Source organism: Drosophila santomea, chromosome 2L, assembly GCF_016746245.2.
Source record: "Drosophila santomea strain STO CAGO 1482 chromosome 2L, Prin_Dsan_1.1, whole genome shotgun sequence".
Taxonomy (NCBI): Eukaryota; Metazoa; Arthropoda; class Insecta; order Diptera; family Drosophilidae; genus Drosophila; species Drosophila santomea.
The window spans coordinates 21,389,458-21,413,011 of NC_053016.2; the positions used below are offsets into that span (position 1 = coordinate 21,389,458).

Genomic DNA, 23,554 nt, shown 5'->3' on the forward strand with positions numbered 1-23,554 from the left:
TGTCCGTATGTCTGTCCGTCTGTCTGTCCGTATGAACGTCGAGATCTCAGGAACTACAAAAGCTAGAAAGTTGAGATTAAGCATACTCCAGGGACTCCAGGACTCCAGGGACATAGACGCAGCGCAAGTTTGTCGAATCATGCTGCCACGCCCACTCTAACGCCCACAAACCGCCCAAAACTGCCACGCCCACACTTTTGAAAAATGTTTCGATATTTTTCCATTTTTGTATTGGTGTTGTAAATTTCTATCGTTTTGTTAAAAAACTTTTTGACACGCCTACTCTAACGCCCACAAACCGCCCAAAGCTGCCACGCCCACACTTTTGAAAAATGTTTTGATATTTTTTCAATTTTGTATTAGTCTTGCAAATTTCTATCGATTTGCCAAAAAACTTTTTGCCACGCCCACTCTAACGCCCACAAATCGCCAAAAACTGTTGAAGACTCTCCTTTGCACTTCTACTAGCTGAGTAACGGGTATCAGATAGTCGGGGAACTCGACTATAGCGTTCTCTCTTGTTTTACATTTGTTTTAGTCTTGTAAATTTTTCTCGACCTTCCAAATATACTTATTCCACGCCCACTGAAATTTTTCCTTCGCACTTCCACTAGGTGAGTAACGGGTATCAGATAGTTTGGGAACTCGACTATAGCATTCTCTCTTCTTTGGATTGTTTTTTAATGGTCCTTTGGCAGCCAGTTTTTTTTAAATACTTATACAATTACTTCGAGGGTTTATAAGCTTCAGCTTGCCAATGTTAATGCCCTTTCTATTTTATATTAGAATGTTTAAAAAATACGTCATTATGTACGAATTACAAAAAACTCGAATTACAAAAAATTCGTTAAATGTTTACTCCCAAGGAAAAGTCCAAACAATGCGATGTGTGGGCATGTCAAATTGTATGTATATATTTAGGAGTTAGGAAGACAAATTATAAAATAAAGAAAAATAAACAAAATAAATATTCAAAATTAATATAATAGTGCGGGCGTTACAACATTACAACGAATTTTCTATGCTCTTCTACTCTACGATAGAGCCCGGTGTCATTTCATATCAGTGTCCCATCCCATCCACCCAACAGGCCCCGCGACTTAACTGGTATTCTTTGAAAGCCCTCTCAAGCCAACAGCAACATTAGCAACAACGATACAAAACATTGGGGCAAAAAGTAAAATTTAATACGAAAGCTAAGTCGGACAAAAATTCCGAATAAATAGTACACCACGTGGGAAGAGTTCTACAAACAGCGGCAAATATAATAGCAGACGTATTAACAACTAGACCTAAAAATATTTCTAGTGGAAATCGGCAAATCATTAGCTTGGACGATACGTATCCTGGTTGAATTTCAGAAAGTTCACTGCAGTTAATGGCAAATGTTTTACGTTATTAAAATGTAAACGTTAACGCCAGCAGATCTTGTCAGCTTAAGCTAGCGACAAACAGTCAAAATTTCCAGGATTATTGACATCATAGTAAATGAATACCACAAATACAGAATATCTATAGCTGTTACTGCAATAAAATTATTTAGTGTTGGATGTGTGTGGACTTTAGTTCCATCTACTGAGGAAGTATGTGAGGAGGAGTGACAGAAAGATTGTGATGATACTTGTTTTAGGAAGGAAAAATTATAAATCCACCTGTCGAAGGAACTTTTTTTCTTACTACAATTATACACCACTCAGCATACGAAAAATAAATTAAATAGCACTTACTGGAGTAAGAGTTCTGTAAAAATCGGTATATATAGACAACATACATACATGTTCTTATTATACAACTAAAGAATCAGTATCATCAGGCGAAGATCCGATGATGTGAGAGTTCGTTCGCCTGTGCGTAATCAGACCACTGTTCGGCCTTTGCGAGTCGGAATTCCTGTCACGGACTCCGCTTGCAGCTTCCAGTTGGAGTCCATCCTCATTCATGTGTCGCCTGCCGAACAGCTTATAGTTCTCCTGACTGCTGCTGCCGCTGCCCTATTACACGTTTTGTAGCCGGACAACGGTTTGAACCCTCTATGATGGTGGGCGGTGCGTGGGGAGGATATTCTGGCTAGTGCGAGAGCGCGGACAGAACACCACGCCCTCTTCGTTGACTGGCTGAGCATTAGAGCGGGAACAAGCTACTGCCACTATCAGCTGAGAGCGCCGCCATTTGCCACTACGGGAGAGCTGCGGGATGACCGTGTGTGCAAGCAGGACAGCAGCTCATGCGCGACACCGCGCTCACTCACACCGGCGCGCGCACATCACGCACGCAAACACACGGCGAACGGGGCGGTGGAGTTTTTTGGCTTCTGGCGATGCGCTCGCACTGCTTCCAAACATTCCCAGTTTCTCAGCTGCGACGGCTGGTTGTCCTCACGATTAGGAGCAGATCAGCTGCAGACTAAAGTCGCTAGTCGAGTTTCAAATTCGAGTCGGTTTTGTTTTTGTAAACTCTGCGCGTAGTCCAGTTTTGTTTTGACTTGTGCTCGGCTGGAGTTTCGGTTTGCCTGGACGGAGCTGGGAAAGGGCATCTGTACCCACCTCAATACTCAATCGAAGAAGAATCGACGAAGAAAAAGGGAGTTGGCGAAACGGATACAAAACTGAAGTTGGATCGGTAATCACCTGCCCGGCCATAAACAACACAAGGGAGCACAGCCGCATACGCATACGCGTCTCTAATGCCTTATCAGTAGCAAGCATCGTCGAGTGAAGTTGGAAGAGTCCGACAAAGGCCAACCTTTACCACTCAATTTGGATCTGATGTGCCATTCACGCGCTGTCTCGTAAATTAATGTCATAAATTAACTTTAGATTTTTTCCGCTAACCGGTGGTCGGCAGCGGCTCGAAAACGCCTTTGCCCTCGAGATACAGGGGCGGTCCCTAATCGAAACCTGTCGCCGAGATAAGTGTTTTAGTGAGTGTGTGACCCTAAGTTCCTTATATTACCTTAATGCTTAAAAGAAAGTTATAATATAAGCGGCAGAAAATTTGTAGTGTGTGCAATAAGAAAAGGCAAGCCAATGGTGTCAGTCTTTAAGACAACGCTGAAGTGATGCATGTCTGCAAAGTTATAGATCACGTTGTGCGCACACTTATTTTCGTCGGGCCTAACCGGTCATCTAATCGTGAGCAGTGTCAAGTGCCCCTTAACACATTCAGGCCGGTTCTAGAGGATTACCCAGAACCAACGTAGTACCGCAGCCCGTTTAAGAAGGCATAACACTCGCAAAACACTAGGCAAAGCCCAAACAACGACAAACATAACACGACCGACGGACATCATCCTTGGAAATAGACCTCGTGTCATTCCAAAAGACGCACATGGGCGTCTGCACCGAGGAGCGCCCTGTGATGCATTGGGTAAGTTCGGCCGCCCTAGCACATAAAATACAAAGTTACCAGCGATAAGACAAAAAAAGTAATCCACCAAGTCGTCCCAGCTCATCCAAACGCTGCCCTTTGCGATTAATATTGATCCGAGGCTGGTTGGGTTACTCGGAGTTATCAATGCCAGACTGAAAGCTTGCCTATCAACAGACAGACCCACTCAATATCGATAAGCAACACCCCTTGGGCATTTCAAAATTCAACAGTTCCCAGAAGTGTTCAGTATGGTTTAATCAGTGGCTAGTTCTTTCCTTTTTGATATTATTGCTCGTTGCTGTTAAATTTGATTATTATTCCCCGCTTCAAAGCGCAGTACCCACTGCTTAATTTTTCTTCATATTTCTTGCTAATACATTATTTATACAAATGATTTTTCAAATAGAATTCCAGGACTCTTACATGTCGATTTAGCTATTTAAGAATATTTAGACTATTTCGAATTTTAATAAATGTTTTAGGAACTTCAAAATATAGAACACTAATGAAAAGAATTCACGCCTCAGATGCACAAAGATTATTTTAAACTTTGCATCCGCCCTATCATCTACGCTTAAAAACTCGGAAAATTATTGATAATTGACTTTTGAATTAATATACAACCAAATTCTAAACTGGTATTATTTTTCAAGAAGTTATGAGTTATGGCTTAAACACAATCCTGTCAAGAAAATAAATATGTAGAGAACAAAAAACACCTGAATCTAATACGCCTTTTTTTGAGGTTACTTATTTTAAAGTTTATATATTTATCGGTCATCTTTGCGAATCATCTTTGTCCTCTGAATTAAAAATTTGGATCCCTTGTCGACCACTTAAGGATATTCTTGTGCCATCCTTATGAAACAACGAATTTTGTATATATAGCACCGTGTATATGATGCGCTACATATCGACTTTCTACTTTTTACTATTTTTAAAATTGTTTGATATGAAACAACGCAATAATTTTGAATTACCAAATAAAATAATTGAATAAATGAATAAATACTATTTAGCTGCCTAAATGCAGAGACACTTAAATCAATTCGTGTGATTTTATGTTACTCTTCCGTGTTTGTCTTAATTACTAATTTTTGAAATGTTTTCCAAATGTATGACGTGTAATGGAATCTTGTATATCCTTTGTAATATCTCTTTGAGCTGTGGAATAAAACAAAGGTAGTAAATTTTACGATTTTGTTGGTGACCATTGGTTTTTTTTAAAGGTGCCTAGAATACATACATTTTATACATAATAAGAAAAGCAAAATTAAAAAAATATACCTATCGGAAGCATTTCCGACCATATAAAGTATATACATGCCAATGCTGCCACACGTTTGAAAAAAGGTTTTGATATTTTTTCACATTTTTGTTAGTCTTGTAAATTTATCTCGATTTGACAAAATTTTTTTGCCACGACCATTCTAACAAACCTCTAACAGTGTTGAAATTTCTCCTTCGCATTTTCACTAGCTGAGTAACGGGTATCAGATAGTCGGGAAACTCGTTTATAGCGATCTATCTCTCTTGTTCTTGCTTAAAATTGATATTAGCTGAGTTACCAGAGACTGCAATGAATAAGTGAATTTTTTAGTGTGTCGCCAATTAGATTTAAATATTACATATGAAATATATGAACATATGTTCATATTACATATGAAATATTACAATTATGAAAATTTGTACCATACTTGTATACGGAGTATAGGACTTACACACACAGCAATATGAGTGATGTTTTGATATCTGATAAAAGAGCTGGACTTCGTTTAGAAAACGAAAGTACACAGCAAATTTAAACAAGACAGAATGCTATAGTCGAGATCCCCGACTATCTGATACCCGTTACTCAGCTAGTGGAAGGGAGGAGAGTCTTAAACACAATTTTTGGCGGTTTGTAGGCGTTATAGTAGGCGTGGCAGAAAGTTTTTTGGCAAATCGATAGAAATTTGCCCACTAACGCCTACAAACCGCCCAAAACTGCCACGCCCACACTTTTGAAAAATGTTTTGATATTTTTTCATTTTTGTATTAGTCTTGTAAATTTCTATCGATTTGCCAAAAAACTTTTTGCCACGCCCACTCTAACTCCCACAAACCGCCAAAAACTGTCAGTGTTGAAGACCTCCTTCGCACTTTCACAAGCTGAGTAACGGGTATCAGATAGTCGGGGAACTCGACTATAGCGTTCTCTCTTGTTTTATCTTTTATATGCACGTAATCACCATATCAGGCAGAAGGAAGCGTTTGCGACCATATATTGTTGATCAGGATCAATAGTCGAGTCGATCTGGCCATGTCGGACGTCTGTCCGTCCGAACGTCGAGATCTAACGGGTGTTTTTTTTAGAGGTATAGAACTTTAAGTTGGCATTACTGTTCAAGATGGCGACCGATTTAACAGCTGTCAAGTGATTTATTCTCAGTTTGGTTTGGCAATTCGTCATGCGTGCTTACAAAATCCAACTCGTGCAAGAATTGAAACCAAACGATCATCAAGCAAGGCGTAGATTCGTCGAATGGGCCCAAAACGAGATTGCTGTTGTTCCCGGTTTTTCATAAGCCTCCAAGATCTTGTGATTTAACACCGCTAGACTACTTTTTGTGGGGCTATGTAAAGTCATTGGTCTATGCGGATAAGCCACAAACGCTAAACCATTTGGAAGACAACATTCGCCGTGTTATTGCCGATATACGGCCAAATATTGGAAAAAGTCATTGCAAATTGGACGTCCAGATTGGACTACATCCGAGCCAGCCGTGGCGGTCATATGCCAGAAATCATATTTAAAATGTAATGCCACAAGATTATCTTTCATGTCAATAAAATTCATGTCAATCGAATAATCCATCGTTGTTTTATTGCAATTTAAAGTTCTATACCTCTAAAAAAAACACCCTATATAAAAGCTTGAAAGTTGAGATTCAGAATGCAGACTCCAGAAATTTAGACGCAGCGCAAGTTTGTTGACCCACGTTCTCACGCCCACTCTCACGCCCCCAAACCGCACAAAACTGCCACGCCCACACTTTTGAAAAATATTTTTTCACATTTTTTGTTAGTCTTGTAAATTTCTCTTGATTTGCCAAAAAACTTTTTGACACGCCCACTTTAACGCCCACAAACTGCTAAAACTGTTAGTGTTTATATTTCTCCTTCGCACTTCCACCAGCTGAGTAACGGGTTTCAGATAGTCGGGGAACTCGACTATAGCGTTCCCTCTTGTTTTTATGTGATTTACATTTCTCCTAGAAAAAGCCACTTAAATTGAGCCTGTCTATTAAAAAAAATGTAGTAGTAGAACCTGCATTATTGGTTAAACGGTTTTATAATAGATCCAAACAGAAAACATAAAATAGATACCGATCAAACCATTTTAAAATACCTAACAATAAACCCACCTATAACGTAGTCCTCTAAGCTTCGTTTTTTTTATTAGATCGTAATGTTTTGCAGGACACCAGTTTCTTCTCTTTCGTGTGCTTTTGTGTTTGGGGGTTTGCCGGCAATGCCATTCTATTGCCAATTATTCGCGTTTATTGAACTACGAATAATATATAAAATAAGTGTTTTTATACTCGTTACTCGTAGAGTAAAAGGGTGTACTAGATTCGTTGAAAAGTATGTAACAGGCAGAAGGAAGCGTTTTCGACCATATAAAGTTTATATATTCTTGTTCAGGATCAATAGCCGAGTCGATCTGGCCATGTCCGTCTGTCTGTCCGTACGTATGAACGTCGAGATCTGAGGTACTACAAAAGCTAGAAAGTTGAGATTAGGCATACAGACTCCAGAGACATAGGCGCAGCGCCAGTTTGTCGATTCATGTTGGCACGCCCACTCTAACGCCCACAAACCGCCCAAAACTGCCACGCCCACACTTTGGAAAAATGTTTTATTATTTTTTCATTTTTGTATTAGTCTTGTAAATTTCTATCGATTTGCCCACTCTAACGCCCACAAACCGCCAAAAACTATCAGTGTTGAAGACTCCTTCGCACTTCCACTAGCTGAGTACCGGGTATCAGATAGTTGGGGATCTCGACTATAGCATTCTGTCTTGCTTATTATCTGAACAGTGTATAAACATATACCATATATTTATCTTAATTTGAATTCAATTCAGATACGATCAAAACCTTTTGTGTATCGTTACTTGTTGTGTAAAAGGGTACACTATATTGGTTACGCTGTATGTAACATGAGCGTTTCAAAAGCGTTTCAAACCTCATATTCATAATTAAGATTTTGAGCTTAGTCTATATAGCCTCGGGAGATAAATCATGCAGATTTAGTTTATTTAAATGCACTGTCACGAACATTACAAATCCAAAAATTATATGGTATTTGATTTTTTTTTAAATATATATATATTGCTAATGCCTACCAATATAAAATTTTTTTATAATATTCTAAAGATTCTATATATAGATTATATCTATATCTATATTGTATTTCTATAATTTGTTTTTACTATGCCCTTTACTCTTTATTATGCCCTTTTTGCAACGTCCACTCTAACACCAACATTTTTTACTAAGAGTTTGATCGATAGAACCGAAACCGTTTTTCTACTACAATTTCAACCAAATTTGGTTCTGGTTATCGACCTCTTGGCTTTAAGATGCCAGTCAACCTAAGATATCGCCCTTAGGACTTTCCTGCCAATCATTTGAAAGGTTTCTTTGCGAACTTGGATCACTTTCCTATGTTTTTGATGATGCACTGAGGTAGCCTAAACATTCGAGTCGGCATGTCGAAATTTTAACGTAAAATTAACTTCCAAAATAGGCATGAAAACTTTGTACAAATATAGCGTAGTTTCCCCCTTAGGTAAAAACATGTTTCCAGGCCACTAACATAAGAATTTCTCAAAAACTGTGTATTGCAATAAGGGAAGATTTCTTTTTCCATGTAAACTGTCAGTTTTTTAACCCAAAAGAGGGTAGTTGGGGATAAGTAGGCACACATTTGCAATCTATTTTCGACTAATTAATCAAAAATAAGCAAACTGGAGCATCGACGATTCGTGCTGACAGCCCAGGCGCGGAGATAAGAGAGGAGATAGGGCGGAACATGTGCCTCACGGATACTCTTTTGCTAATAAAGTGCGACGCCATGTCTACACTCTGTGTTCACTACATGGCCAAGGCGCAACGTGTGCGATTTTGTTGTATTCTTTCTTCAATGAATAAAGCTTCAAGATGAGTTGTGATAGGAGGATGCCAGATGAGCTGGATGGATTCGGTCGGGAAGTCAAGTAGGCTGACGCTGGGTGTTTCCCATATGTTGGCGATTCCTAAATGTCGCGCAGCGCTTTCTGGGAATATGAAAAAGTCTTTTCATTTTAATTGAAAGGAACTTTGCGTTTCTCTTTGTATTTGCCGTCATCTATATTGAAAATAAAATGCAGCATTAACAATAACATCCCATAATATTACCTCGTAGATAAGTACTGTCTAACCGTTTCTTTGGCCCTTGTATAACATCAATATATCAGCTTACTAATTCCAAAGACTGTTTATTATACCCGTTACTCGTAGAGTAATAGGGTATACTAAATCGTTGAAAAGTATGTAACAGGCAGAAGGAAGCGTTTCCGATCCTGTAAAGTATATATATTCTTGATCAGGATCAGTAGCCGAGTCTATCTGGCTATGTCCGTCTGTCCTTATGAACGTCGAGATCTCAGGAACTATAAGCTAGAAAGTTCAGATTAAGCACACTGACTCAAGAGACATAGACAAATCGCAAGTTTGTTGACCCATGTTGCCACGCCTACACTAACGCCCACAAACTCTTGAAAAATCTTTTTATATTTTTCCACATTTTTGTTAGTCTTGTATATTTCTTTCGAGTTGCCAAACATTTTGTTGCCCCAGAAATTTCTCTTCGCACTTTTACTAGCTGACAAACGGGTATCAGATAGTCGTGAACTCGACTATAGCTTCTCTCTTGTTTTGTATTCGGTTACAAAACTGAATCATACATAAAAGCCAAAACACCTCATAAATTCGTCCCTTACCGTTGTAAACAAAATATTCATTGATTTTCTGTTGTTGTTAATTCGCAGCGTCTTGTATATGTGCTTATATATTATCAATATTGTTTCCGAGTCAATTTGGCCAAGTCCGCCTGTCTTTCCGTAGAAACGTCGCTATCTCGGGAGCCGGTGCCGCCGCTGTGTCCGTTTTCCGCGTAAATCTGTTCTTTTAAAACAAGTAGTGCTTTCTTCGCTTTACAAACGTTTTAAAAGTACATAGCTAATCATTGCTTATTTATTACAAATGCTAGAGCTTGGAAACAAGAATATTGATAAATTAACCTATACAATGCTGTTCTGTCGTGTATTCCTAATGAAAGCCATATTACAAAATTCCTAGCAAATTGAAACCCTAAATGCAATAAGGTATATTTGTACTCATGGTAAATAAATTAATTCATATATTGCATAACACCACAAGGCAAATACCAAATACTATCGGATCGTACTTCGAAAAAGGAAATAACTCTAATTTAATCTCTCTAATTCGTTGAGAATCATTTCTGAAAAATTCGGTCTGTTTTTATCGTTTTCTTTTTTAAACGGACAGAATGCAGCTCTGTCAGAAACTTAAACAGCTAAAAAGTTCAGATTAACCATTCGGTGAGGCCTACGCTGTACAAGATAGTATAAGAAGACCGCCACCCGCTCTAACGCCCACAAACCACTTAAAACTTTCACACCACACATTCGATACGTTATCTCTATCTATTGGGACCACAACATCTTTGAAAACTATGGTTTCTTGTATTATCTTTTACAAATTACTACCGATATGCATATATATGAATATATGATATGCATATATGATATATATGAAGGGGATATCCTCTTCGCACTCCCACTCGAACTGAGTAACGGGTATCTGATAGTCACGGGACTTGACTATACCGTTCTCTTGTTTTCGTAGTTTAATTTATGTTTTTAAGCTTTTTATATCTCACTACCTGTGCCTACCTGAGGCTATAACTTGAAAATTGTTATATACTTTAAGGCAAACCAAAAGAGTTTTCAACATAACTTCTCTGAAAAATCGTAATACGGAAGTGGGTTTATATCCTAAAACGATTTTTTTTCACATATTAATTGTGCATAATTTATTTTTTCGAAAAATATAGCAGCAGAGCGCAAGATTTCTTGGGCCCGGCGCAAGGGAGAAAAGTCCAACACCACCTGTAGCACATCAAGGGAGCAATCAATGTGGCAGTGCTGCAGGTGCAAATAACAATCACCCATTGTTTCGCGCTTGCTCCTCATCCTCGTGTCCAGATATTTGTGATCATAGTACAAAGCCATTTGGCAACGCTTACGGCACCGAATCATTTAGAAGGTAAGGGAGTCAATTGCGCTCTAATCCCACCACTTAAGGCATATGCAATCCTCCAGCTACGAAACAGCCGATCGTGCTACCTTCGAGGACGCTGCCGCCAAATTCTCGATCAGCCGCAGTCGAACAGACTGCACGGAGGTCAGCGACGAGACGACGTCGGGCATATCATTCAAAACCGAACCCTTCGGACCGCCCAGCAGTCCCGAGTCTACAAACGATAGCAAAATAACGCGCAGCCTCGACGACTGCTCCGGCTGCGGACGGCAAATACAGGTGAGTTTGTAATAGATAATTTCTAAATTTTGATTTAATTATTAAGAAAAAGACATATATATAAAAATGTCAAGAAAAAGAGCAATATTTTCAAAAACTATTACTAAAACTAAACTAAACTAAAAAAAGTTCATGGGTTATTTATTCGATCACGCGCAAAAAATAGGTTTTATTTCTTGTATTAATTATAACCTGATGAAACTCGACATGTTTGGGTTCTTGGATCGTCGTAAAACAGTTTAATTAGTCGTTTCAAGAGATGCTATACATTCCATGTTTATATTCTATGTTAATATGTAATTATTTAGATATATGAAAAATCAATTATTGATACAATTTTACGGGAAATGCATTGATATATATTTATTATTTACAAAATACTATCTCCGCTATTCTAAGGATCGCTTCTACCTCTCCGCTGTGGAAAAACGATGGCATGCAAGTTGCCTACAGTGCTACGCCTGTCGGCAGCCGCTGGAACGGGAATCCTCATGCTACTCACGTGACGGCAACATTTATTGCAAAAACGATTATTATAGGTAAGTCACCAAGCCTTTGGGTCCAGGGTTAGACTATTCATTGAGAGAAATTATTATACCATACGAAATTGTGGATGAACGTCACCCGCGGAGCCTTTGGAAAGCAGTCCAAAGTGGGGTACTGAAGTGGGTCTGATGAATTGATAACGCCGAGACTGCATGCCAAAATATTGGCCAGAAAATTATAGGAAAACACGCGAGAAGAGTTTCTATGCAAGCGGCTGCCTTATGATCCCATCACCGTCATTCTTTTGCTCCACTGTGCGAAGTCTGAGCGACGGCAAATGCGATCGCGAATTCGCAAGTTGAAGCGGACCGCAACGAAGATACCAACGGTCCAACCGTCCGGACGTCCGCTTATCCGATGGCTGAGTGGCTCTGCGTGTGTTCTGCTATTTGCTTTCCACTGCATTCCCAAGAACACTAGCTTACCTGATCACGCCTTCACCCCGCAAGACTCGCCATTTCCAGCCAAGAAAAGCTGGGACGTGAAGCTTCGCTAGTATTGCCAGTATGGGTGGGTTTCACAGGCAGCAATACATTCGCCCACGTCGCTCCTGTAGGAAACTGCAGCCATGCGATTTCACGCGTCATAGCTGTCACGCGAGCTCCTAAAATGATCAGTGCGAAGATTTTTAAAATGGGTTACAATTACCCAAAAACTCAGCACCCACCTGAAGCGTAGCTTCGCTCGATGGAGTCTTCACTTGTATAATTGTAGGGGTTCCTTCAGACATGCCAGTCCGGTAGCGAGCGGTAAATCGGCAAGGCGGCAAGCGGTAGTAGAGGCTACACCTGTAATATAGATCCGAATAAGTTTCCCATTCATGAGTAAACGCCTGAGCTCAAAAGGCATAAATCGTATGCAAGTCACGCTCGTCACTCGTATTTCCTCTCAAATGATTCTTGTGACATTTATTACCGCTCCATATTTCAAAATAGCCGTCGTTGTAGTGGGATCCGCAGTTGCAGCCCGTGACTGGGATTGGCTGCGAGGCTCACTGGATTTGTGGTCTGTATCCGCGTGTTGCGAGTGCTGCGACTGATCCCCAGATCCCCAGATTCCAGCAGCGCGACCGCCGCGCTCCGCTGACAACCTCAGAAGCGGGGTCGTATTTGGAGAGTTAGGGGCGCCTTGTCTTGTCGTACACAATTCATTTCGCCGTAATGTTTCATTTCGCTTCTTCCCGGCGGTGTCGGTTGGTGCGGGTCATTATCAATCACATAGACTCACCCTGCCCAAATTTTCCACATTCTCCGTTGATTTATACTGCATATGTCAAATATGACTTCTCCCGGTCGAATTGGAGAAGAGCTAGTGGATATTATATTGGCTGAATCTAGTTGTTTGAGGGGTCGCGGGTGAGCCAAACCATGAAGGGACGCGCATCGCCGCATCCACCGAAATAAGGCTGTTTTGTTTATTTTAAGTGCACATTATTTTTAAGAACTTGCGCGGCGAAACGCCTTAAGTGAGAAATTGGAGGGGGCGTGGGTTTGTTCGAATAGTAATTAAGTCACTTTGAAAGAACGTATATTTATTGCCTGGTAACGAATTATATTGATTCAATATGAAAAATCTCATTGTAAGAGTCTTTTGACAAATTTGTCTCACTGCGTTCTTATACTTCTGATAATAATTTAAATTTTAAGTAATAACTAAACGGATATTCATTTTTGTTGTGGAAAACCAAATTCCAAAGTGTGCATCAATCAATCTGAATTAAAACATTAAAAGTCAAAGAAGAGTACAATTTTATTTCAAGGTCAAAATTTTATTATTTTAAACATGTAAAAGGTTTTTTCCTGAAACAGTAATCGGTTACCCGCTGATAAAAACTTCAAAATTTATAAATATGCGCTTTCTCACATTTGTTCATAAAGAGGCTTTTAAATATATTATATATGGTAGGTATACGCTAAGTATACCCGTTACTCGTAGACTAATAGGTTATACTAGATTCGTTTAAAAGTATGTAACAGGCAGACGGAAGCGTTTGCGACCACAAACAAAGTTTATATATGCTTGATCAGGATCAATAGCCGAGTCGAGTTAGGCCATGTCCGTCTGTCTGTCTGTCCGTATGACTGGCGATATCTCAGGAATTATATTAAGTTGATATTAAGCATGTAGACTCCAAAAACATAGACGCAGCGCATGTTTGTTTACCCATGCTGTCACGCCCACCATAACGCCAACAAACCGTCCAAAACTGATACGCCCACACTTTTGGTTTTAATATTTTTTATTTTTTTTATTAGACAAGTAAATTTGTCAAAAATAATGTTAAACTTTCTCGTTCGGAATCTTACTAGCTGTATAACGGAGATATAGATAGATAGATATCAGATAGTCAGGGAACTTGACCATGGCGTTCTCTCTTGTCTTATTTTTTGTTATCAGTGCATCCAATATTATCAGATTAGTGCATTCATATTCTTATATGGTTCGTTTAATACAGACAGCGATTTTATTTGTTCTTAATACGTCAGAAAAAAGTATAATTATTAAGGTACGATCAGTTTTGCGTACTACCGTAGCATCTGAAATTATAAAAATAAATTATTAGCTAAGACCTGCATGTTTCCATGTTACTTAAAACATCTGATAAGAATTTTTCTTTAACAACTTAATTGTCCTGTAAATACCTTATTTTCCCTTATTTTATATAATGAAGGAATGCTCTTAAAACTTTAAACTCTTAAACCTCCATGAATTAACAATTACAGTGGGTGTGGCAAAAAGATGTTTGGAAAATCGAGAGATATTTACAAGACTAACAAAAAATGTGAAAAAATATAAAAAGATTTATTTAAAAGTGTGGGCGTGGAAGATTTGGGCGGTTTGTGGGCCTTAGGGTGCAGATCGATAGAAATTTACGAGACTAATAACATAATCAAAAAAATATCAAAAATGTGTATATTTGAACTGCTGAATGCAGCTTTTAAGGTTTACCTCCCAAGGCAAATATTTGTATGCAGAAAACACATTTACTTCTGGTGTTGCCAGTGCTGACCGTAATCCCATCGGAACCCTCACCAAACTGGCATTCCACTAACGTTCATTGTACCTGTTTGGCTTTTCGATTCTCACTCTTGTTGTGGACGCCAGCAGAATTAAGGCTGAGAAATAAAATTTTCGCTGTCACCTGCATCATCCACATGTGCATCTGTTTGTATGTATGCACCGACCACTAATAAAAATCTGGGCAGCAAGTGCTTATCTCTCGCGATGATGTTGTGCTGATGGCACAGCAGATAGGACGGTTAAGCCAGCATCAGATTGTGGGTAGGATGATTTTGGCAGCCATAAAGAATGTTTGGGGTAGAGGCAGTGTCATAATTTGTATTTCGTATGGCAGCTTTTGTATTTATACCCGTTACTCGTCGAGTATTCTATATTCTATAGCTTAGATCTGGATGGATGTCTTCGGAGACATTTCATCGTCTTAATCAGCGTTGGGCACTCAACCAATTAAACGGAGGATGTCTAAGATGACCACAAAACAGAATAGTTAAAATAAATTTTCGGATAAAGAGTTTACAGTTTCAAAAAGTCAGCGATGCGAAACCGGTTTATTGTAGTAAGTAAAAGCAGCTGACCGAGCATCGAATTTATGGCCTCTCTGAAATTCTGGCTTATGCAATAAAATAATATTTTACCTTGTAAATAGAAAGGGAGGTTTGGACCTAACGAATTCATTAAATGAGTGAACTACAACGACAGAGCTGAAATATATTCGTGATGAAACTAAAAATCCACAAAAAGAGGGCCTGTATCCCACAACAATGGCACATCAGCTGAACGATTCAATTTATGTTGAGTTTTTATGTTCAGGTCACCGCCTCTTAGGGTAACAACCGGTAGGAAAAGATCACAGTAAAAAATTAATTTGATTATGTGGCTGAAAGCAACATGCACCTACTTTACACACTCTGATGCACAGCAATAAAGGTGGAGAAAAGCACCGTGTTTTTATTTTATGGTCTCAAAAACAGCCACTATGGTCTAAACCGGCCAACTGGACGCTTCTTATTTTTTGGGCAAATGACTATATGATAAATAATAATTTAGAGTAAAAGGTAGTTAAGTGTAGATATACTTACAATCTCGTTACTCTGATTATGCATTTTAAAATAAACATAAACACACATACATAAGCTTGCATATGTAATATCTATTCGTTGTTCGGCAAGAAACCTTGATATAATACTCGTTACTCGTAGAGTAAAAGGGTATATTCGATTCGTCAAAAAGTATGTAACAGGCGTAAGTGTAGTAATAGGTATAATAGACGCATTGACCAATGTTCCCACGCCCACTAACAGCCCAAAACTGCCACGCCCCCCTTTTGAAAACTTTTGAAAACTTTTAATATTTTCTTTTATTTTTTATTAGTTTTTTTTAAATTTCTCTGCCATATGTTGAAATTTTTTCTTTCTTTTTTAGTATTGTAAATTTCAATCGATCTGCAGAAAAAACTTTTTTTCACGTCCAAACTAACGCCCACAAACCACCAAAAACTGAAACGCCCACACTTTTAAAAAATATGTTGATATTTTTTCACATATTTTTTAGTCTAGTAAATTTCTCTCGATTTGCCGAAAATCGAATTGCCACACCTACTCTAACGCCCACAAACCGCCAAAAACTATCAGTGTGAAAATTTCTCCTTTGAACTTCCACTAGCTGAGTAACGGGTATCCAAAGTATTAGTTAGTTATTTAATTATACCCGTTACTCGTAGAGTACAAGGGTATACTAGATTCGTTGAAAAGTATGTAACAGGCAGAAGGAAGCGTTTCCGACCATATAAAGTATATATATTCTTGATCAGGATCAATAGCCGAGTCGATCTGGCCATGTCCGTCCGTCTGTCCGTCTGTCTGTCCGTATGAACGTCGAGATCTCAGGAACTACAAAAGCTAGAAAGTTGAGATTAAGCATACAGACTCCCAAGACATAGAAGCAGCGCAAGTTTGTTTGATTCATGTTGCCACGCCCACTCTAACGCCCACAAACCGCCCAAAACTGCCACGCCCACACTTTTGAAAAATGTTTTGATATTTTTTCATTTTTATATTGGTCTTTTAAATTTCTATCGATTTGCCAAAAAACTTTTTGCCACGCCCACTCTAACGCCCACAAACCGCAGAAAGCTGCCACGGCCACACTTTTGAAAAATGTTTTGATATTTTTTTTTCAATTTTGTATTAGTCTTGTAAATTTCTATCGATTTGCAAAAAAACTTTTTGCCACGCCCACCCTAACTCCCACAAATTGCCGAAAACTGTCAGTGTCTAAGACTCCTTCGCACTTCCACCAGCTGAGTAACGGGTATCAGATAGTCGGGGAACTCGACTATAGCGTTCTCTCTTGTTTTTTTGTTAAATTCTGTTTAAATAATAGAGAAATAGTCAAGAAAAAGTCTCTACCACGACACCACAGGCGTTTGTAATTAGTGGTCCATTGAGTGGGCGTGCTCAAAATAGTTTAAGCATATCGGTAGGAATTCGAAACCGCAATGAAAATAGTGGCAATGTCTTAAACTATTTGCATAGTGTAGGCGTCAGTTCTTACTTTCTAGCTCTTATACTTCCCGAAACTAACGGATAGACGACATTGCCAAATCGCCGAGTAGCGGTTATAAATAAAGCAGTGTAAATATGTACCCGATTTTTTTCATTTCGTATCAAAAAGACAATGTATAATTAATATAAATTAATAATTTATTAAATTTTTGCAGATTTTTAAGTTGATTTACATATGTTTATTTTTAAAAAGTTGAACACTTTCAAAGCATAGCCGCCTCGACAGACATTCTGTAAATTGGTTTGGGAAACAAGATAGAGACAATAACGTAGGATAGGAGGTCGGGTTATATATAAACTGTTTAATGTCTATATCCAAACATAATTTACGCCGAATGTGCGTTTGCTAACTCATTCAAGAAACTTTATTCCCAGATTCGTGGTATCAAGCACAAACCAACAAGAGGGTTCTAATCCAATATTTATTAAATAAAATAATAGACATCATTTTATTGGGCATGGGGCTACGATTCATGGAAGCGGAAAGAGTTATTTACACAGGAAAATAAATTTTCCAAAAAGTCTTAAAATAAGATAATGTATAGGTCCGTAGATTCTATAAAAAGAAAACTGAACACTTCAAAGAGTTAAGTGGATTTATTGGTGCACACTCCTGTAAGACATGGACGGCCAAATCAATTATACCTGCCACATAGTTATATTATTCCAATCGAATACAGTAAGCTATATGAGTAAAGAAAGTATTTATTAGGTACCTTTAGTGGCTGCAGAGATCTTTTTGAGAGTATTCTTTTCTAAGCAGCTGCATGCAGAGCACACGAAATCAACAGACCGCAAATCCACCTTTTTTTCTTGCAGTGTAATACACTCAAGTCTTTTCTATGAAACTCTTAGATCGGTCCAGAGTTCTCAGTTGTAGTCAAAACAAAACTAAACACGCAAATCTTAAAATGCAAATAATTATTGTATACGTTTAAGCAGCATGTCGTCGAGAACCTAGAATTATCACCGCGGGACGTCATCATCAGTAGAAGCAGGGGGAAAATAGGGTTTCGACTAGGGGCTGGACGGCGAACGAAGCGCTCTCACGATAGCTGACGAATAGAACGGGAAGCCGCCGCTGTCGGCGGTGGCACGGTGTTGGCAAATCTGCTGTAGTTGTTCCTGGTTAACTTATACATGTGTAATAGGAAGAGCAAATCCCAGCGGGTGGCTCTTGAAACCTCATCATGCAAACCCTCAATGCATTTCAAATGCTCTCACGTTACAAAGCTTGCCGTCCTCTCCTTTTTCTTCCCCTTCCTATACAAGCCCGGTGTTACCGCAGCGTCCACCCGGTCTACAATTCGCTTTGCACTTCAGCGTGCGTAGCGTTACTCATATGCCCTCAAAAAAGAGTTCAGCCAGCCCTCTCCCACGACTTTGGAATTCATCGAAAGGCCGCGAGTGGTGGTGAAGCGTTCGAGTGGATTGTCGTAGCCCTTGGCCACGATCCTGGAAGACATCCAGCGTTTTTCATTAATTTAATCAAATTACCATTACTCGTAGAGTAAAAGGGTATACTAGATTCGTTGAAAAGTATGTAACAGGCAGAAGGAAGCGTTTCCGACCATATAAAGTATATATATTCTTGATCAGGATCAATAGCCGAGTCGAACTGGCCATGTCCGTCTGTCCGTCCGTCTGTCTGTCCGTCTGTCCGTCCGTATGAACGCTGAGATCTCAGGAACTACAAAAGCTAGAAAGTTACGATAAGGCATACAAACTCCAGAGACATAGACGCAGCGCAAGTTTGTCGATTCATGTTGCCACGCCCACTCTAACGTCCACAAACCGCCCAAAACTGCCACGCCCACACTTTTGAAAAAAGGTTTTGATATTTTTTCATTTTTGTATTGGTCTTGTAAATTTCTATCGATTTGCTAAAAAACTTTTTGCCACGCCTACTCTTACGCCCACAAACCGCCAAAAACTTTCAGTGTTGAAGACTCTCTTTCGCACTTCTACTAGCTGAGTAACGGGTATCAGATAGTCGGGGAACTCGACTATAGCGTTCTCTCTTGTTTTTATTTTAAAATTTTGACGTGGTGAAGCTGTAAAAAAAGTGCGTTTTTTACAAACCATTAGAAACATCCAAAATTTCCCGTCTGTTCCTGCTCTTAATAACTCTAGCTTGGAGAAGATAGTATATTTTCTAGTTAAAAGCATCGAAATTGTTTAGACGTGTGATCCCCTAAGTGCTGTAAGTGGGGCTTTGAGAGGCAGCGAGAACAAGAGCGACTAGAATGTGTGTGAGAGTATCAGATTTCGAGAGCTCGAAAACAAAATCATATATTAGGCGTTGTCACTTTGACATTTCGCCTGCTCTTTTACATGGCAATAATAATAATTCATTTTTCTCGCCTTCTCTGCCCGGCCCTTGCGAGAAGAGGCGTGTCATGGTAGTGTATGTGGCTCGAAATGAACTTAACTTCGTCGAAACTGCGGTCTGGGTCATTTTTATGAGTTGGTAGCTACGACCGCGTCGCCGTCTTCTGCATACATGTTTAATATTATTTATGGGTCTTGCGTACAGCGCAGCAGCACAAGGTACATACACGTTCGTACAGACGTACATATGTAGTTGTAGATTCTCAAGGGCCTTTCTGGAGACGGAGCCGCACTGACTCGTGTAGCGACAAGATGTGCGACATGGGGATGTGACAAAAATCTTTCTGTCACATCCCAAATAATTTTCAACAAAATGAAAACACAAATGCGGAACGGTAACTGGAACGGGTAAAAGAATAGGGAAGGGATGAAAATGCCATCTGAATATGATAAATTCGGATGGAATTGATGTTGGCTCTGACTTTTCCGTTGACTCGATTTTTCTGTGTATATCTCGCAGGATCCAATGCAGCCAACTGCGCCAATTATTTTGATTAATGCCAAAGAAATCGCGTGTCTCAGTAATTTGATGTTGGCCCTCTTCCAACCCCTGCATCCGCGTTCCAGAGGAGCGCTCCCAGGGATTCCATTCAATCTGCTAGCTCATTTCTGACACGAACGCAGCGACTCCTCAATGATTACGAGCGGACGCTGGTAATCTTTGATCTGTCATTTGCGAAAGTGAAAACAGTAGCCGGGAATGGATCGAATGCGTACCAAGACAACATCTTCAGCATCGTCATTATCATGGCAGGGATGGAAGGGATGCTTGAATTGACGATGAGTAGGCGTTTGTGGGCAGTTTATTGGACTTGCTTGTGTTACTTGTGCGAATGTGATCAGTCGGTGGCCCGACTGACATATAATTACTGTTCCTGTAGCTCTGCCCTGATTTCTTCAATAGCTTGAATGCCCAATTATTACGCGTACCTAGATCCCATTCTCTAAAATCTTACTGATATGACAACCCATATTATGCCTCACAGTTTTTTTGGTACTCGCCGGTGCTCGCGGTGCCTGGCATCCATCAGCTCAAACGAGCTGGTCATGCGCGCCCGAAATCTTGTCTTTCACGTCAACTGCTTTTGCTGCACTGTCTGCCACACGCCACTGACGAAGGGAGACCAGTACGGCATCATCGACGCCCTCATATACTGCAGGTATGTACGCGTTCCTAGTAAGAACAAGACACGTCACTACTAAAAGAACCCATAGGTCGCACTACAGCATAGCGAGGGAAGGGGATACCGCCTCATCCAGTATGAGCGCCACCTACCCGTACAGCGCGCAGTTCGGTTCGCCCCACAACGACTCCTCGAGCCCGCACTCGGACCCTAGTCGAAGCATTGTTCCTACGGGCATCTTTGTGCCCGCGTCCCACGTAATCAACGGACTGCCGCAGCCGGCCCGTCAAAAGGGCAGACCCCGCAAGCGCAAGCCCAAGGACATAGAGGCGTTCACCGCTAACATAGGTATGTTGTAAATTTTCAGCTCATTCTCGATCAGGTTGCCGGCCATAAAAGAGGCTACAGGCGGTCGAAGCCTTTATGGCTACAGCTTGGTAGATCTGGAACCGCCGCGAAATCTGGATACTGGCGCCATTAGAGCTGCAAAAGCACCAACTTTTATGTGTCTGCCTCATAAAATGCGGAAAGCGCTGTAAAAAGAAAAAACTACAAGGCTCTCTGGATTGATTGCAGATCTCAACACTGAGTACGTGGACTTTGGCCGAGGCTCGCACCTAAGCTCTTCATCGCGCACCAAACGAATGCGCACCTCGTTTAAGCATCACCAGCTGCGTACCATGAAGTCCTACTTTGCCATTAATCATAACCCAGATGCGAAGGATCTAAAACAATTGTCGCAGAAAACTGGTTTACCAAAGAGGGTCCTACAGGTGAGTAATCCCAGTTTCTAGATCAAGAAACCAGTTAATAACAATCACGCACTGGCTATTCTGCCCCTGTATAGGTCTGGTTTCAAAATGCAAGGGCCAAATGGCGCCGCATGATGATGAAGCAGGATGGAAGCGGCTTACTAGAGAAGGGCGAAGGCGCTCTGGACCTCGACAGCATCTCCGTGCACAGTCCTACGTCGTTTATATTGGGAGGACCCAACAGTACTCCGCCACTAAACTTGGACTAACGGATGCTCAGGAAAAGCGAAAACAAAATGGTAGTGTCAAATAAACTGGGCGCTGCAGGCACCTCCGACATCATACTTTCTTATGCCAGTTTATTCGCGTGCCTCATTCATAGTCACAGACCCAGTTTGAGTACTAAATCCGGAGATTTGTTTAGATCAAGCGCAGCTAGCTCTTGAATGCTATGTGCTCGTCGTATAGGAATCAATTTGAAAAGCATGCCTTGTGTTCAAGTGTGGAGTGTTGATTCATGCATATGTACAACGCCTCGGAAAGGATTGACTAGCAAATGGCTGGCAGTTCAAATGCACAGAAATGATGTATTTTTGTATTTGCCTCTCGAACACGTTGCCACCACTACATGGCTCCTCCTTACCCCCCATGTTGTTTTTATAGATTTAGCGTTCACTTGTAAATATGTAATGTAATCACTTTATTTTAAATGACCCATATTAACCTGGCTACCCCTGTATTTTGTATTCTTTTAAAGCGCAGAATATCAATTTGAATATATAATTGGTAGGTACATTGGAAATATGAATCAAAAGAAGGTGGATTTTTTAAAGATTACCAATATGTAAAGCTATTATAATAACATAACAAATAAAACAGCACTTAGTTAAATTACAATTTGTTTGAACATTTTTCTAAATAATTTCCATCATTTTACCAGTTAAGTTATCGGGAAGTAGAATTTTTAAAACATTTACAGAAAAAACGAATCAAAATATGACTAAATACGTATTAATACCAAACAGCGAACTGCGTGATATTTTCAAATTATAATGATCGATCTTATAAAAGCAAAACAGCATTACCGTCTGATTCGTCTGATACCGTCAATGATTATTACCCTGATCCTTTATGCAGAAAAACACCGAACACGCTTTTGTTCAGTGACACGACTACAGGAAACCAATTGTATTTTAAAATACATTTTCCGTTAAATATACATCTAAGGACAGGTCATGTCCTGCATCATATGTATTTCCCACTGGCAATGTTGTTAACAAGCATTCACCTTGTGGATAGATACAAAAATTCAGATTTTAATATTGTATTCAAGAAAGGAAGCGTGCCATTTTTTTCTGTATATACATAGGTAAAAAAAGTTTGACGCCCATTTTAAAGTGCACATGCGGTAGACGAAGAATGTAACACTCTCTTTTAAGCCAAATTTAGTATACTCCAATGTTCTACGACAAACGGACCGATTGTGAGCTATAGTAAGTTTAACTGCAGCTCCATCTTTTTTTGATTCATAAATGTATAATGGTGTGAGAGAAAACATTTTATGGCGTATATAGTTCAAGCTTAGATACTTAGAGTACAGTGCCCAGAACGCGCTTAAAAATACCTAAAACGGGTTGTTAAAGAAGTCCCATATGTATAATTCTCTAGGTACATGGATATTGTTAATATATTATTATTTTTATTTAAAGAACTCGCAATACAATATGTATGAAGAAATGTGCGTAAATCAGCGTACAATGAAATGCAGATGCATTCGTATTATATATATGTAACTAATATTTATTGCCCAAATTGAATAGTTAGAGACGAATTTAGTTTAGAGCAGTCTATACAATAAAGTCCATATGTACATGTAGTATTACGGTAAAGTAATAGCTTCGCTCAAGCATTCGACCAGGCTCGTAAGCTATTAATACGAAACTGTCATTATAATCAAATCACTAAACACTGAGAGATTTGTACTTACATATAGTTAACTCATAAGTCTAACCATAGAAGCTTAAATAAAACTTATTCAAGCAACAAGCTAATTGTTTCAATATGGGTCCAAAAGAAAATGACACACAAGAATGATCACCCGCATTTATAGTCGAGTTCCCCAACTATCTGATACC

At 39.6% G+C, this 23,554-nt stretch overlaps 1 protein-coding gene across 2 annotated transcripts; it reads left to right on the plus strand.

The window, feature by feature from the left end:
• The first annotated feature begins 2,347 nt into the window (after positions 1–2,347).
• On the plus strand, positions 2,348–23,465 carry LOC120455282 (protein apterous). Of its 2 annotated transcripts, none has more exons than XM_039641312.1 (8): positions 2,348–3,366; positions 10,537–10,748; positions 10,805–11,021; positions 11,421–11,560; positions 20,530–20,703; positions 20,759–21,015; positions 21,244–21,440; positions 21,515–23,465. In XM_039641312.1, the coding sequence occupies exons 1-8, from the start codon at positions 3,328–3,330 to the stop codon at positions 21,686–21,688; spliced, it is 1,410 nt and encodes a 469-aa protein (XP_039497246.1). In that variant the 5' UTR covers positions 2,348–3,327; the 3' UTR covers positions 21,689–23,465. The 2 variants fall into 2 exon arrangements, with proteins under 2 accessions (XP_039497246.1, XP_039497255.1); XM_039641321.1 differs by having other exon boundaries at positions 10,540–10,748.
• Positions 23,466–23,554: the final 89 nt, after the last annotated feature.